A 16,227-nucleotide genomic window follows, 5' to 3' on the forward strand; every position below is an offset into this window, starting at 1 on the left:
ACCTTCTTCGGGATTGGTGTCCCTTCCACGGGATGGTTGAGCTAACGTAGGCTAATGCGATTAGAATGAGGTTGTACGTAACAAGAACATTTCCCAGGACATTGACATATCTGATATTGGCAGAAAGCTTACATTTTTGTTAATCTAACTGCACTGTCCAATTTACAGTAGCTATTACAGTGAAATAATACCATGCTATTGTTTGAGGAGAGTGCACAATTTTGAACAAATTGGGCACATTTGGGCTGTCTTAATACAACATTTTGAACAGAAATGAAATGGTTCATTGGATCAGTCTAGAACTTTTCACATACACTGCTGTCATCTAGTGGCCAAAATCTACATTGCACCTGGGCTGGAATAATACATTATGGCCTTTCTCTTGCATTTCAAAGATGATTATACAAAATGAAGTTTTTTTGGTTTCTTTGTATTATCTTTTACCAGATCTATTATGTTATTCTCCTACATTCCTTTCATATTTCCACAAACTTCAGTGTTTCCTTTCAGATGGTACCAAGAATATACATATCCTTGCTTCAGGGCCTGACCTTAGATTTCGTTATGTCATTTTAGGCGAACATTTTAAAAAGGGGGCGGATCTGTAACAACACCACCAACTGGTCACTGATATGTTCTTTCTTTATTCTTCACCTCCTCTTGTTTTTACAGAGAGTGAAATGACATTAAAATACTAATTTAAAAAAAAACAAGCACTACTGCTTCTGCTTGCACTACCACCGTCACAGCTTTACCAGCACTTCTACTGTCTGCTACTACTACCACTGCTGCTGCATCAGCCGCTACACCACAAGTCTGCAACTGACTCTATTCACAACTGTTTTCCAAATTAGATTTTCGTCACCGCCCTTGGTCCCTGTCTGACTGTGATTCTGTGGGACACACCCCTCTGTCCTCTCTCAGCAGGAGTACTGTGGCTGTTCCTCCCCTTCCACATTCTACCGCAGCCACCCGGGGCCCCCCGTCCCTCGCTCGCCCATATCTGCAGTGCCACCCTACCCAGGGTGCCCTGCTGTCGCGGGCGGTGCACGCCCGGAGCCTGGCGTGGGACAGCGAGCATTTCATGAGCCTCCTGCCACGACCCAGCCACGCCCGACTGTCACTGCAGGAGACACGCCTGTCCAAGTGACCGCTGCCACCACCCTCGAGTCGCCATGGAGACGGTGCAGCACCTTTGAGGGCTACCCACCAGAACCCCCACTTGACTTGGACCCTGCCGACCTGCGGTCAGTGAAGTCTGACCCCTACCCATAAACTAGGAGATGATGTGTGACAACAGGGATAATGGAGGAAATGAGAGGAGTGCTTTTGAATAACCAAGAGAAGCAGAACCAGGGGGCTGCTGGTCTCCTCCACCAAACTGACCGGAAGTCATCTGGATAGAAATGGCAGAAAGCAGGAACTGGACTCCATGCCAAAGTGAATGACTGTATAATATGTCTGACCTCCATCCATCTCATGTTACCTAACCCAACTAGTCAACCCTGGTCAGATATTAGAGTTGAAAGTCACTCAGGGACAGGGGGTTGCGTTCTCTCCTGGTGTTTCATTGTTATTCATCTGCTCAGTTGAAGTCGAGGCCTGTGGGCACATACATAAAGTCATGCAATCAGCTGTGTGTCTGTGTGTGTAGGGAGGGTGGGATTCACACTGAGTTATACGCCAAAGATTCGTCATTTGCCACTTTCTCCCACCTCAGATGAAACGTTAATGTTCATTTAGATTTAATTAGATAAAAAATGTAATGAAGAGTTTTACCTGCAACTCATGACTAGACACAAAGATTAAGTTAACAATTTGTGAGCTAATGAGTGTATATTTTAAGGGAGCAAGCTATATTCTCTGAGGGAATAGTTGTCAAGCTACAGAAATAATCATGCCTGGTCATTTCATACATTCACTGTTGTTCTTATTGAACGTTGTCTTTATCTGATTTTAAAACCTACATACAATCCCACTGAAGATCCACACCATAATATTACAGTTAGAAAGTTGTTGGCACACACTGTGGACTGGTACGAGAGGACTGTGCAGCTCCAAAGCAAGCCATGTGGGTCGTTCCACCAATTCTGCCTTTTTGAGAAGTATAAATTGGTAGAAAAAAAAAACATTTATTTCACTTTTATTTAGCATTCTGTCACATTTTCAACTTTAGCAAGTCTTTATTCAGATGCAAAAAATCTGATTTATTGTATTCTTTGTGTGGTCTATATTAAAGGCTACTTCATTTAATTGAACAGACTTAAATGTGATGTTGGTGCACAATTTTTACTTAACATTTCAAAGGGAAGCAACAGGCACTCATTTCGTGCAACGATCCACGGATGTTTGCCTAATCCTGCAGGGTACTGTTTTGGGGTTATCTTCGGATTTGTACCAATAGGATTTCAGTGGGGGAGTGAGTTGAGCGACAGAGTAAAGGTGGCTTCAGTACGGGACCAAAGTTAACAGCAGTCACTACTAGGGAAGGGATGGCCAGAGTGTCTTGCAGAGATGATGTTTAAATAAATACTGGTCACCAAACCTGCCTGACCTCTTCAGACCTGTATACTGTACAGTGGCTTCAACCATTTTAGTGACTGCTGCCCTATTTGTTGAGTTATGACAATGACAGCTGCTGTTTTGTGTGTGTGTGTGAAAACATTGGTTTTGTTCAACAGTTTATTATGGGATGGTTTTATTTTATGTTGTAAAATTATGTGGTAAGATGTATATTTCCGTTTGAACTTCCCTGTGCCTGTATTGCCAGGTAGTGGAGGTTAACCCAACAATACAACTCAAAGGTCTTATTTCAATAGCTCTCAGTAGTGGTTTTGCAAAACCATATAGCTGCTAAAGTGCCATAAATTCTATAAAAATAAAAGTTATTCTAACCCTTTTTGTCTTGTGTACTAGATTTTAATTATGTGGCTATTTATTATGTGGATGACTTGAAAGAAATACTTTAAAAATGTTCATGTGTTGATTTAATTATTGCAAATCAGTTCAATCAAGATGAGCAGTTGCTCATACAACTCCCACTGGTCATTAATTAACACATTTTGAAATAAAATCAAGGACTAAATCCAGATAAAGCAGACAATTCTATGAATGCATAAAAAACTGGAATAAACTGCTAAATATTAAGAAATGGTTTAACAGCTCTTACGTAGCCTCACACTTAATTGTATGACTACTCTGCCCCCTGGTGGTGAAATGTAAACAGTTAACTTTCTTCCCAGGGTGGAAATGCCACTATTGACTCACTCCTATACAGCCTGAACTTTGGTAATGATGGTCAGTCAGCATTATCTGTGTGTCCAATCATTGACCTGTCAAGTCTAAACAGGGTGTGGTGGTATGAGTTGTGTTTAGTCGAATGGGGTCCCACAGTGACCAATGATGATGCCATACGGTTGCTTGTGGAAAACAAAAACGACTACATCTGGATTGACTCAGGGCCAGTAAGAAGTGGGTGAGGTAGCCCAGTCTGTATATGCTTTTATTGGCCAGCAACAGTGACTTTTGTTGGGCTTCAACATTGTTTTGATCACACGGACTGGGATACGTTCTGGGTACCCTCAGAGAATAACATTGACGTTTACACGGACACGGTGACTAGGGTTCGTCAGGAAGCGTATAGGGGATGTTGTTCCCACGGTGTCTATTAAAACCCACCCAAACCAGAAACTGGATAGATGGCAGCATTCGCGCAAAACTGAAAGCGCGAACCACCGTATTTAACCATGGAAAGGTAACTGGGAATATGGCCGAATACAAACAGTGTAGTTATTCCCTCCGTAAGGCAATCAAACAGGCAAAATGTCAGTACAGAGACAAAGTGGAGTCGCAATTCAACGCATCAGACACGAGACGTATGTGGCAGGCAGTGGCGACCTGTCATTTAGGGCAGGTGGGGCTCCCCACATTTTAGTAAAAAAAAAAATTATACAAAAAATTGGGGGGCTTGCCTGTTTTTCATGTTATTTTGGCCTGCAACAGTGTCACATATCAGTTTGCAAATAATGCAAAAAAGAATCCTTGAGTTAATGAAGCCGCATACAGCAAACATGGTCTCTTTTTTTCTTTCTTGAGAAAGGCAGCTCCAAAATGCAGGTGTTTCAGCCTAGCCCAGTGCTTTCTGTGGTGGTGGGGCAGCCAGTGGGAAATACGGAGCGTAGGGTGTTGGTAATGTCTACTTGCGCTGTGATTGGCTCAGTGTTCTGTCACTCATGGTGACACTACGTCACCGCCGTGTCTAAGGGTAGAGCTAAAAAAATTCAAGCCCCTTGGGTGCTGCCGAAGAGTTACATTAGAAGTGCCCATCCTAGAAGGCTCAAGGTAAGGTCATTGGCCACAGATAAAATTACGCAAAATCACATTATATCTACTGTAGCTTTGATTGGACTGATCGTGTCAACATCATACTTTCAAAATCTTAGCTAGCAGTCATCATCATGAATCAAGCCGACAATCTACTGGCAAATCCTTTTTAATCCTTGTCATATGAAGAGAAATAATGAAGAGAAATGATAGATAAAACGTATCGGTGCTCATCGACCATTGGACATAAACATTACACAACAAGTTGGAAATCGCAAATTCAACACAAAGTGGTTTGGAACGAATCAGTGTCTAACTGCAAGCATTGCAAAGCAATCAAATCTAATCAAATCAGACTTTATTTATCACATGCGCCAAATACAAGTGTAGACTTTACTGTGAAATGCTTACTTACAAGCCCTTAACCAACAGTGCAGTTCAAGAAGAGCGTGCGATTCAGTGGAGTGGCTGTGTGGTCCAAGTCTGGGATTAAGGGTCTTTTTTCCAAGTTTAAAATTATAAACATTCAACATTGGCCATGCTGTCAATGAAGCATGATTTGTACTGCGCTCAAAACAACTGTTAACTCGGAACTGGGAAATCTCAGACTTCAGTGAGTCAAGACAACTGGGAACTCGGGGGAAAAAATAGCTCAGACTGGGAAAATACGTTTTGAACAGTCATCCAACTCGGAATTGTAAATCGGGAACTCGGGCATGTTTCTAGAGCTACGACCTGAAGATCAATGATGTCATCATGATTCAACCTTTTTTCAGAGTTCCCAATTGTCTTGAAAGCACCATAATTCCAGAGAATGCCAGATGTTGCCTTCCTGTTCAAGTGAGCACAGCACAACAAGGTGAGTCCAAAAATGTCTTGTATGCTGCTGCATAAATGATGTACTATGCCAGGGAGATATGTATACTCCCTGGCATAGTACATAGCTAAGAAAGTAATACTAAGTGTATGTTGTGTAGTAAGCTGATATTAGCCCATATTCCTCACCCTAATAATTTGGTCTATTATCCCCTCTTAATTTCTCCTACTGTTCTGACTTGGTGGTGTACATGTAGCCTATAACCTGTTTTAGAGAAATGTAATCATCGAATATTGTAAGAGCTTTCATTGTCTGCTTATATGCCCCCTTTATTTATCCTACGGTTCTGACTTGGTGTACAGGGAGAACATCCATGTTCTGAATTCTGTCGCTGTACATTTCAAAAGTGCTGAACAAATAGTTATATTGACTACTTCCGTCCTAACTTTCTCATTAATGTCTTAATCGAAATTACAGCTTGTTGTCCCCGTATGCCGTAGTTTGTACATCTTAATTGTCAGTACAAACCACATTTGTTTAAGCAAGTCAGCCAAATCAGCTATGTTTTTTTAAAAGGCAATAAATGAGGCTGAATGAACTGTTTCGCTGCCAGACAAGGCTCTGCTGATAGCCAGGTGTAGCAGTGGTAAGGTGTTGGGACTGCTGTTGGGACAGCTTTACAGTTTGTGGGCACCGTTTGTCACCGTTATAGTGCAATAATGTATTGTTTAGTGTTGTGTAGTGGCCTTGCATGCCACATATTTTTTTTGCCCCACCAAGATTTACATGCTAAAATCACCACTGTTGGCAGGGACAACAGACACTCACGGATTACAAAGGGGGAAAAAACACCATCTTGCTCCCAGACAAGCTAAACGCCTTCGCCCGCTTTGAGGATAACACAGTGCCACCGATGTGGCCCGCTCCCAAGGACTGTGGGCTCTCGTTCTCCGTGGCCGACGTGAGTAAGACATTTAAGCGTGTTAATCCTCGCAAGTCTGGCTGGACCCAGACAGCCTCTCTAGCCCACATCCTCAGAGCATGCGCAAACCATCTGGCTGGAGTGTTTATGGACATATTCAAACTCTTCCTATCCCAGTTTGCTGTCCCCACTTGCTTCAAGATGTCCACCATTGTTCCTGTACCCAAGAAAGCAAAGGTAACGGAACTAAATGACTATCGCCCCGTAGCACTCACTTCTGTCATCATGAAGTGCTTTGAGAGGCTAGTTAAGGATCATATCACCTCTACCTTACCTGACACCCTTGACCCACTTCAATTTGCTTACCGCGCCAATAGATCCACAGACGATGCAATCGACATTGCACTGCACACTGCCCTATCCCATCTGGACAAAAGGAATACCGATGTAAGAATGCTGTTCATTGACTATAGCTCAGTCTTCAACACTATTGTACCCTCCAAGCTCATCATTAAGCTTGGGGCCCTGGGTCTGAACCCCGCCCTGTGCAACTGGGTCCTGGACTTCCTGCCGGGCCGCCCCCAAGTGGTGAAGGTAGAAAACAACACCTCCACTTCGCTGATCCTCAACACAGAGGCCCCACAAAGGTGTTTGCTCAGCCCCGTCCTGTACTCCCTGTTCACCCATGACTGCGTGGCCACGCACGCCTCCAACTCAAGTTTGCAGACGACACAACAGTAGTATGCCTGATTACCAACAATGACGAGAAAGCCTACAGGGAAGAGGTAATGGCCCTGGAGGAGTGGTGCCAGGAAAATAACCTCTCCCTCAACGTCAATAAAACGAAGGAGCTGATCGTGGACTTCAGGAAACAGCAGAGGGAGCATGCCCCTATCCACATCGACGACCGCAGTAGAGAAGGAAGAAAGCTTCAAGTTCCTCGGTGTACAAATCACTGACGATCTGAAATGGTCCACCCACACAGACAGTGTGGTGAAGAAGGCGCAGCAGTGCCTCTTCAACCTCAGGAGGCTGAATAAATTTGGCTTGGCCCCTTAGACCCTCACAAACTTTTACAGATGCACAATTGAAAGCATCCTGTCGGGCTGTATCAATGCCTGGTACGGCAACTGCACTGCCCACAACCACAGGGCTCTCCAGATTGTGGTACAGTCTGCCCAACGTATCATTGTGGGCACACTGCCTGCCCTCCAGGACACCCACGGCACCCGATGTCACAGGAAGGCCACAAAGATTATCAAGGACATCAACCACCCGAGCCACGGCCTGTTCACCCCGCTATCATCCAAAAGGTGAGGTCAGTACAAGTGCATCAAAGCGGGTCCTGAGTGACTGAAAAACAGCTTCTATCTCAAGGCCATCAGACTATTAAATAACCATCACTAGCCGGCTACCACCCGGTTACGTAACCCTGCACTTTAGAGGCTGCTGCTCTATATACATAGACATGGAATCACTGGCCACTTTAATAATGGAACACTAGTCACTTTAATAATGTTTACACACTGCTTTACTCATCTCATATGTATACACTATTCTATTCTACTGTATTTTAGTCAATTCCCCTCCGACATTGTTCGTCCTAATATTTATATATTTATATTAATTTTAGATTATAACATCTGCTAAATATGTGCATGTGACCAATAAAATTTGATTTGACTAATATAGTGGCAGTTTGGCCCTAGAGAGACCTCTGCATTTGCTCATTCGGAATCATACAGATCACATCAACAATGGGTCCAAGTTAACAAGACAAATCTCGTCTTCTTTAACTTATTAGGGTGTAACCTAAAGCAGGTTGTTTTCATCTGAATATGTTTTAATGGGTTGATGTTGACCTTAAAGGTTGCCATGTCATTTTCCCAACATGCCATTGTCCTCCAAAGCTTTACATTCAAATGGGAAGAGTGTTTACAACACCAAACCTCATGAACTCCAGTGTCACTTTTGTTCCACATACCCTCACCCTTTCAATGCAAGACAAAGTGAAAACCATTATGAAAATAGGACCCTCTCCATCCCTGTGCTTTCCTCACTAAGTACCCCTTTGGTTATGGGAGGAGCATGTTAGACAAACCCCATAGCACCACAAGGGACCTCAGACAACCTCCATCTCAATGCCTGGACCCTGAGTATTGGTCCAACCAACTCATTAAACCATAGTCATTAAAATATCCCTGGCCCATAACCAATCATAGTTTATGGCAGTGATTCATTGGTCCACTGTTTACTGGATCTTTTACAGCCCACCACAGGCATCCAACTTGACAGAGATTTGTTGTTCGCTACACTACAGTATATAAGCCACTAGCTATAACATTGGAATTCATGCTTTTCATGCTAGAAATTGGCCTATATTTCGTCTAATAAGAGCAATATGTTTAGTCTTTAATTTGTACAACTTCAGAAACCAGCTTAAGCTTTCTGTTAGAATACCACAAAAAGCAGTTTGCTAATGATCTTATGAACAATGTTGGTTGAATGAAAAAGCTTTGAATGTTAGCTTTGCTTACAAAATTGGTAATGATTCATCCTCACCCAAGTTCCCCTCAAATATTGGTTTCTTTTGATTTAGTTTCTGACCGCACATTAAATTATTCATGAATGGGCAAATTGTGTACTTTTTTAAATAAGATTGAGTTAACTAATTATTTTATAAATGGCTTATAACCCACAGCAATCCTAGAACGCCTCACACCCTCCCTCTCTGTTGTTTTTGTTGCCCGATTATATGAGTTGAGTAAGTTGCCAAGAGTGACTAAGTCATATAGGGAACAGTAAAAAACAGCATGTTTAGGGCTGAAAATCCAGAATCCAGAATTATTCATGCTTCATGACCGCCTGTGATTTGTTCTGCTGTAGGCGGTCTATATGTATAGCTTCCTATTTGTTGGGGAATTATCATATTAGTTCATCCTGAGCAATGTTATGATGGCACACACATACGTGAATGGATTATCTAAACAGCTACATTTAAATGTTTAGAGAGATAGTATAAAGGCAAACATGTTTTAGGGACCACATTTGTAGTTGTTCTTTTTTGTTGTGGGGGGGGGGTTTACAGGTACATTATCCACTTCAAATGACACGTTTATAAAACATGGACCCGTAGGCTGCCACTTTAAAATTTAAATAAAAACATTTAAGAAATATATACGAGTTTAACAGGTGACATCAATAAGGGATCATAGCCTTCACCTGGATTCACCTGGTGAGTCTATGCCATGGAAAGAGCAGGTGTTCATAATGTTTTGTACAGTACACTCAGTGTATACTTTATATGTTTTGTATGTAATGTATGTGTTGGGCTTTAGCTGAGATTATTCTTTACAGAGTCAAGTATATTTGTCCAGGCCTCAATTGTTCCTTGACTAGCACAATTCATTCTTGCTGTTGATAATTCTAACGTTATAACTTCTAACAGTACCTGTATTCACTGGCGAATTGGGAGAGAGTGAGGTGATTTCCATCTAAGAGCCAACATCATTTTTGTGGCTGTGCTGCCTGCCAGCAGTAATCATCTCTGATTGTTTGAGATATTTAAAGTGTTACAGTATCATTGTTAAGTAAATAATAGATGCAAAGCATTGAATATTTACTTTGTAATTTTCCCCAGGAGCATTTAAATGCAGGGCACTCCCGCATCATATGGAGGAATGTGCCTACCTGATTTAGGAGACACTGTGAATAGTTGGAAGTTGGGGCCAATTTCATCGTAAAGCGTTTCCTTCGTATAAATACAGTCTGTGAACAAACTTTAAATGTTTATGTTGATGGTTCGGACTACGGGATGCCAAGGTCATATTATTCCATATTCTGTTCAATACTTTTTTCATGGCTTGCTCAGAATATCAGCTTTCCAAAAGTATAAACGCAACATGTAACATGTGGAGGCCCTGGACTGGTGTGGTTACATGTTGTCTGTGGTTGTAATGCCAACTGGACGTATTGCCAAATTCTCTAAAACAACATTGGAGGCGGCTTATGGTAGAGAAATTAACATTCAATTATCTGGCAACAGCTCTGGTGGACATTCCTGCAGTCAGTATGCCAATGGCACACTCCCTCAAAACTTGAGACATCTGTGGAATTGTGTTGTGTGACAAAACTTAACATTTTAGAGTGGCCTTTATTTGTCTCCAGCACAGGGTGCATCTGTGTCATGATCATGCTGTTTAATCAGCTTCTTGATATGCCACACCTGTCAGGTGCATAGATTATCTTGGTAAAGGATGAATGCTCACTAACAGGGATGTAAACAAATGTGTGCACAAAATATGATAAGAAAAATAAGCCTTTGTGCATATGGAACATTTCTGGGATGTTTTATTTCAGCTCATGAAACATGGGACCAACACTTTAAATGTTGTGTTTATATTTTTGTTCGGTGTATTATAGAGATCAGTCCTTTCGGGAGCACAGATCATTTATTTCTAAATCTCATCCATTGGATGGTTCGGTAGTTGGATTTCCCAAGGTGCTCCATAGGCCAGCATAGCTGACCTAAGTTGTAAATAACTGTAAGTGTCTTTCAAATCTTGGATAGTTCTGAAACCATTACTGTCCATAATATTGGCAAGAGAAAGATTCAACATTTCGACCATTGGGTTGATGCAAAAGGTCACCCCCAGATCGCAACGCGTTATAGTGACATTTTGGAGTATGGGCATGCCATTTTGATTCCCAGTTACCTGTACATTGCTTTTAAATTTTGAGCCAAATAGAAATTGTGTGAGCAATAATAGGACCAAAGTGTAGTTTACATTGTTTAAGGTATATCAGTGAAGACCACCTCTTCCAGGGCAATAGGAGACACCATATGTATCTCTATACTCAGCCAGGGGGCGGACTAAATCCTAGTGCCTAGAAATACAATTTTTTGTTTGGTATGAATAGTCCTATGTCTTGCCCTCTTTGCAAGTTTGTTAATTTTATCTGGAATAACTTACTTTGCCATATCCATTTTGAAACTGCACTATGGTTTTTATCCCAATAGCCAGAAGGGGGAGACAAGGGAAGCATTGAGCTACAGAAATTCAGCCGTGGCAGTATATTCATTTTTACAATAGATATTCTGCCAGTTAAAGCAACTGGGATATTGAATTGATTTCAGTGTTCTGTTAAAGTTTCTGCCAATGGTTTTAGGAAGGAAGGAAATACTGTATATCTATTCCCAGATATTTAAAATGGGAAACGATTGGGATTTCATTAGTAGAGATGGAGTCCTCATCGGGGTCTTGAGAGGCAGTAGGGCAGATTTGGTTAGATTTATTTTATAACTTGAGATGGAGCTGAATTTGTACATGATCTTTAAAGCTTTAAGGAGGGATTGCAGTACATTGTCTAGATAAAGTAAGATATTGTCGGTGTATAATAAGTTGACGTGATCCGTAGAATTGAGAGATATTGGTCTAATTTCTTTTGATTTGTCTATGCCAGGGGCTCCATAGACAACAAAAGTAGCGAAGGTGAGATGAGATCACGTTACCTGCTACTTAGAATGATTCTCAAAGGAACAGAGCAGGTATTGCCTGTTATTACTATGGCGAGGTATTGGCATATAGTATTTTAATAATGTGAATGAAATTGGAGTCAAGTCCCATACGTCCCATAGGTTGCAAATTCGAATCTAATTCTTAAACATATAATATGAAATGGGTGATGGACATCCTCAAATGAATGCATATCATACGAAACGTACATATCATACTAAATGGAGGGTCTCGGATTTACGTACAGAATAATACGAAATGCTTTCAGACTAGGTTGAAAAGAGTAGTCACTACCTGGTCTGAAGAAAGTGTTTGCTTTTTGTGTCATTAACAACTTTTTCAATTCAGATATCTTTTTTAATTGTGATTTATTCAGCTCAAATGCAAAAGGCAGTTGCATTGTTTTTAATAAAGCATGTAATGGCTTCCCATAAAATCAAATTTTGATCCATGATAGGCCTATTCCAAATGTGTAGCATATTCGAAATTTCGTCTATTTCAAAATATAATTCATTCAAATAGGCCCAATGAAAAAATGTATGAATACGTACCAAAGCGCTTCCCTTTAGCACGTGACACACACACCAACCATATAAATGGGTATTGTTATTGCCTAGAAAGTGTGCCGGGTCATGTGGAATTGAGTAGGCTTTTATATAAATGCAGTGCCAGCTAAAAAACGCAGTTGCTTATTGGTGCACAGTGGAAGTGGAGCTTCTCTTAATCCCTTACATCAACTGCTCTGCTCTACACTCCTCAGCTCACATGTACCAAAGTACTGCAAGTTTAGAGAAGCCCGGACACTTTTTGTTTACTTTCCCATATTTTGACAACTGTGTTTCACAGTAAACCACCATGTTTTGGTCAATATTGTGCGTAACCGTTTGCTTGGCATCCCTACTTGCTGAAGCACAGATCTCCAATAGGTACGTTATCAGCTGTCCCAGTCGTTGTCACAAGGCGATGTGTCCCCGTATGCCAGCGGAGTGCTTAGCAGGACAAGTCCTGGACCACTGCAACTGCTGCCCCGTGTGTGCCTCTGGAGAGGGTGAGGCGTGCGGCGGCAATGGAAAGCTTGGAGACCCGGTGTGCGGAGAGGGGTTGGAGTGTTCGGTGTCCGGCGGAGTGGGGTACTCTGCCACGGTCAGAAGAAGAGGGAAGAGCGGCGTTTGCGCCTGCAAAACTACGGACCCTGTATGTGGTAGCGACGGTGTATCCTACCGTAACATCTGCGAGCTCAAGAGAGTCAGCAACCGGGCACTGAAACTTCAGCAGCCACCTGTTATGTTCATTCAACGGGGAGCTTGTGGGAAAGGTAAAGGCTTTGAAGAATATTATACATACAATTCCCATTTCACCGTCTTGAATGTGCCTTTTGTGTGTATTTCATATTCATTATTTCTGGTGGCTTCCTAACTTTAAATCAGTGAGCATAACTCGATTACGCATAATTTTTCCATTCAATGGAAGCTTTACGCGAAAATCCAATCTATATCAAATAAGATTCAGCCTTGCTGATACTTAGAGTCATGAATTCTCACCAGAAAGGAATCAGTGTGTGACAGTCTGGTGGGCAACAACATCCAGATGTGGCAGCTGGTTATGTATCCCACGGGCACAAACATCAAGTGTCCTTTGACAGTAAAACAAAGGCTACCATTGAAATGTGCTGGTTTTTGTTTTTGTTCATTCACTCATGAAAAGCAGTAATCCTTGCTTAGTTTTGCTTGTTTGAACTAAGTCACTAATTCTATTAACTTGTTATTAACGGTATGGATTAGCTCTGGTATGCGTACAGTCACATGGGAATAACCCTCCAAATTAATTTATCTAAAGTAGCATAATTAATGCAATAGGTCATTGTTGCTGACTTCACCATGGATAATGTATTATTTATTTCTTTGGACTCCACTCTGAGACCTCGGTTTCAGCCAGTGCAGCTGGCCTGCAAACTGAGACACTTGTTATCAGAGTCAGTGGGACACAACATAAACCAGACCATCTATCCATCCCAGACATTTTTTCCGTTATGAATTATCATAACATTAATAGATTTGTGGCAGTCTTTTAAGCGGTTTCTATTTCCCTCAACTTTCTAATTGCAAGTGCATTGTGTCATAGCATAGTGAATTCTGTTCTGAAATGTGAATGACGCTGAGGATGGTACAAAGACAGCCTTCACACTCACAAAGAGTAGAGAGATGAGCCAGTGATCTTTAACTGTGTTTGTGTGTTTGATGTGCTCCAAGGGCCCGATTCCGACCCGAAATGGAATGGAATTCCCTTTATAGTGTGCTATTCACCTGCTATTCATTGTGGGTAGAGATACTTTTATATATTTAATGTATGTGGACACCTCTTCAAATTAGTGGATTCGGCTATTTCAGCCACACCCATTGCTGACAGGTGTATAAAATCGAACACACAGCCATGCAATCTCCATAGACAAACATTGACAGAAGAATGGCCTTACTGAAGAACTCAGTGATTTTCAAATTTGCACAGTCATAGGATACCACCTTTCCAACAAGTCAGTTCGTCAAATTTCTGGCCTTCTAGAACTGCCCCGGTCAACTGTAAGTGCTGTTATTGTAAAGTGAAAACATCTAGGAGCATCAACAGCTCAGCTGCGAAGTGACAGGCCACACAAGCTCACAGAACGGGACAGCCGAGTGCTGAAGCGTGTGGCGTGAAAAAAATTGTCTGTCCTCGGTTGCAACACTCACTAACGAGTTCCAAACTGTCTCTGGAAGCAACATCGGCACAAGAACTGTTCGTCAGGACCTTCATGAAATGGGTTTCCGTGGCCAAGCAGCCGCACACACACCTAAGATCACCATGCGTATTGCCGAGTGTCGGCTGGAGTGGTGTAAAGCTCACCGCCATTGGATTCTAGAGCAGTGGAAACGTGTTCTCTGGAGTGATGCGTCACACTTCACTATCTGGCAGTGCAACAGACAAATCTAGGTTTGGCGGATGCAAGGTGAACGTTACCTGCCCCAATGTATAGTGCCAACTGTAAAGTTTGGTGGAGGAGGAATAATGGTCTGGGGCTGTTTTTCATGGTTCGGGCTAGGCTCCTTAGTGCCAGTGAAGGGAAATCTTAATGCTACATCATACAATGACATTCTAGACGATGCTGTGCTTCCAACTTTGTGGCAACAGTTTTTGGAAGGGCCTTTCCTGTTTCAACATGACAATGCCCCCGTGCCGGAAGCGAGGTCCATACAGAAATGGTTTGTCAAGATCGGTGTGGAAGAACTTGACTTGCCTGCACAGAGCCCTGACCTCAACCCCATAGAACACCTTTGGTATGAATTGGAACACCAACCACGAGCCAGCCCTAATCATGCCTAACCTCACTAATGTTCTTTTGGCTGAATGGAAGCAAGTCCCTGCAGCAATGTTCCAACATCTAGTGGAAGGCCTTCCCAGAAGAGGAAGGCTGTTATAGCAGCAAAGGGGGGGACCAACTCCATATTAATGCCCATGATTTTGGAATGAGATGTTTGACAAGCAGGTGTCCACATACTTTTGGTCATGTGGTTTAGACTAAATGAAGGTGAGGCGGAGGTATGTCTACAAATATGCTGTATTCTGACCTTGACTTAATTCCACCACCTTTAAACTCGAGGAAACCATGAATAAGGTCTCGCGAACCTACCGGTTCCAAGTGAAAAAAGCATCTACTTTCTTTTTTTCCCTGATAGAAGTAATAACATTCTCCATGCAACTTGATAAGAGCTATTGATAAGAGCTAGGTCAATGACTAATCTGATTGACACTTGTTTCAGATAAATTTGACCTTTTTTATGAAATGCTGTGCCATTATGCAGAATTGAAATTGTACAACCTTTTAACTTGCAGGGATGGGCACTCTCAAATCTTTTAATTATGAGTTACTCCGACTTTCTCTATTTCCTATTTCTATCATGTTAAATATTAGCCACTATCAGTATCGTCCATCAGTAGGCAACACATATTCAACTGCCAATGTACTTTTAGTTCCCTTCAGTTGGTATAGCTTACATTATCATTCCATATAATTCCATTGTTTAGTTTACCTTAATTTGCTTCCTCTGTGCAGTATTCTCCCTATTATAATTCTATGTACTGTCACGCCCTGACCTTAGAGATCCTTTTTATTCTCTATTTGGTTAGGTCAGGGTGTGACTAGGGGGGGGGCAATCTATGTTTTATTTTTCTTTGTTGGCCGGGTATGGTTCCCAATCAGAGGCAGCTGTCTATCATTGTCTCTGATTGGGGATCATACTTAGGCAGCTTTTTCCTACCTGTAGTTTGTGGGATCTTGTTTTGGTGCTGTTTAGCCCTACTATACGTTACATTTGTATTTTTTTTTCGGTGTTCATTTAATAAAGTAAGATGTACGCCTACCACGCTGCACCTTGGTCCACTCCTTCAAACAACGATCGTTACATGTACACCAATCTTCCAACACTACCGTGGGTTAAAGAACTGAATGTGGCAATTTTCAGAATGGATCAAAACACAGTTTTTTTCTTTCATGCTAAAGGCTCTCCAAACCTGTTTTTTTTTTATGATTCATAAATACTTTCCTAACCCTAAATAATCTACAAGATCAGAGTATTTTTAAAGCTACCAATTGGTGATGAAACAAAGACTCATGC

The 16,227-nt window shown here is 41.8% G+C and overlaps 2 protein-coding genes across 8 annotated transcripts in view; both read left to right on the plus strand.

The window, feature by feature from the left end:
• The window catches only part of LOC106577048 (pleckstrin homology domain-containing family A member 1), a 30,579-nt gene extending 27,680 nt beyond the window's left edge, over nucleotides 1-2,899 (plus strand). For 4 of the 7 annotated variants that reach the window (XM_014154735.2, XM_045700869.1, XM_045700868.1 and 1 more), the window contains one exon: nucleotides 925-2,899. In XM_014154735.2, coding sequence (XP_014010210.2) covers nucleotides 925-1,275 — 351 coding nt within the window. In that variant the 3' untranslated portion in view covers nucleotides 1,276-2,899. Of the gene's footprint in view, nucleotides 1-672 lie in introns of all 7 variants that reach the window. The other 3 variants (XM_045700870.1, XM_045700872.1, XM_045700874.1) reach the window with 2 other exon arrangements.
• Nucleotides 2,900-12,208: 9,309 nt separating this feature from the next.
• The window catches only part of LOC106577049 (serine protease HTRA1A), a 32,320-nt gene continuing 28,301 nt past the window's right edge, over nucleotides 12,209-16,227 (plus strand). The window contains exon 1 of the mRNA XM_014154743.2: nucleotides 12,209-12,893. Within this exon, the coding sequence (XP_014010218.2) occupies nucleotides 12,434-12,893 (460 nt within the window). The 5' untranslated portion in view covers nucleotides 12,209-12,433. The remainder of the gene's footprint in view (nucleotides 12,894-16,227) is intronic.

This window comes from Salmo salar, chromosome ssa18 (genome assembly GCF_905237065.1).
Source record: "Salmo salar chromosome ssa18, Ssal_v3.1, whole genome shotgun sequence".
Lineage (NCBI taxonomy): Eukaryota > Metazoa > Chordata > Actinopteri > Salmoniformes > Salmonidae > Salmo > Salmo salar.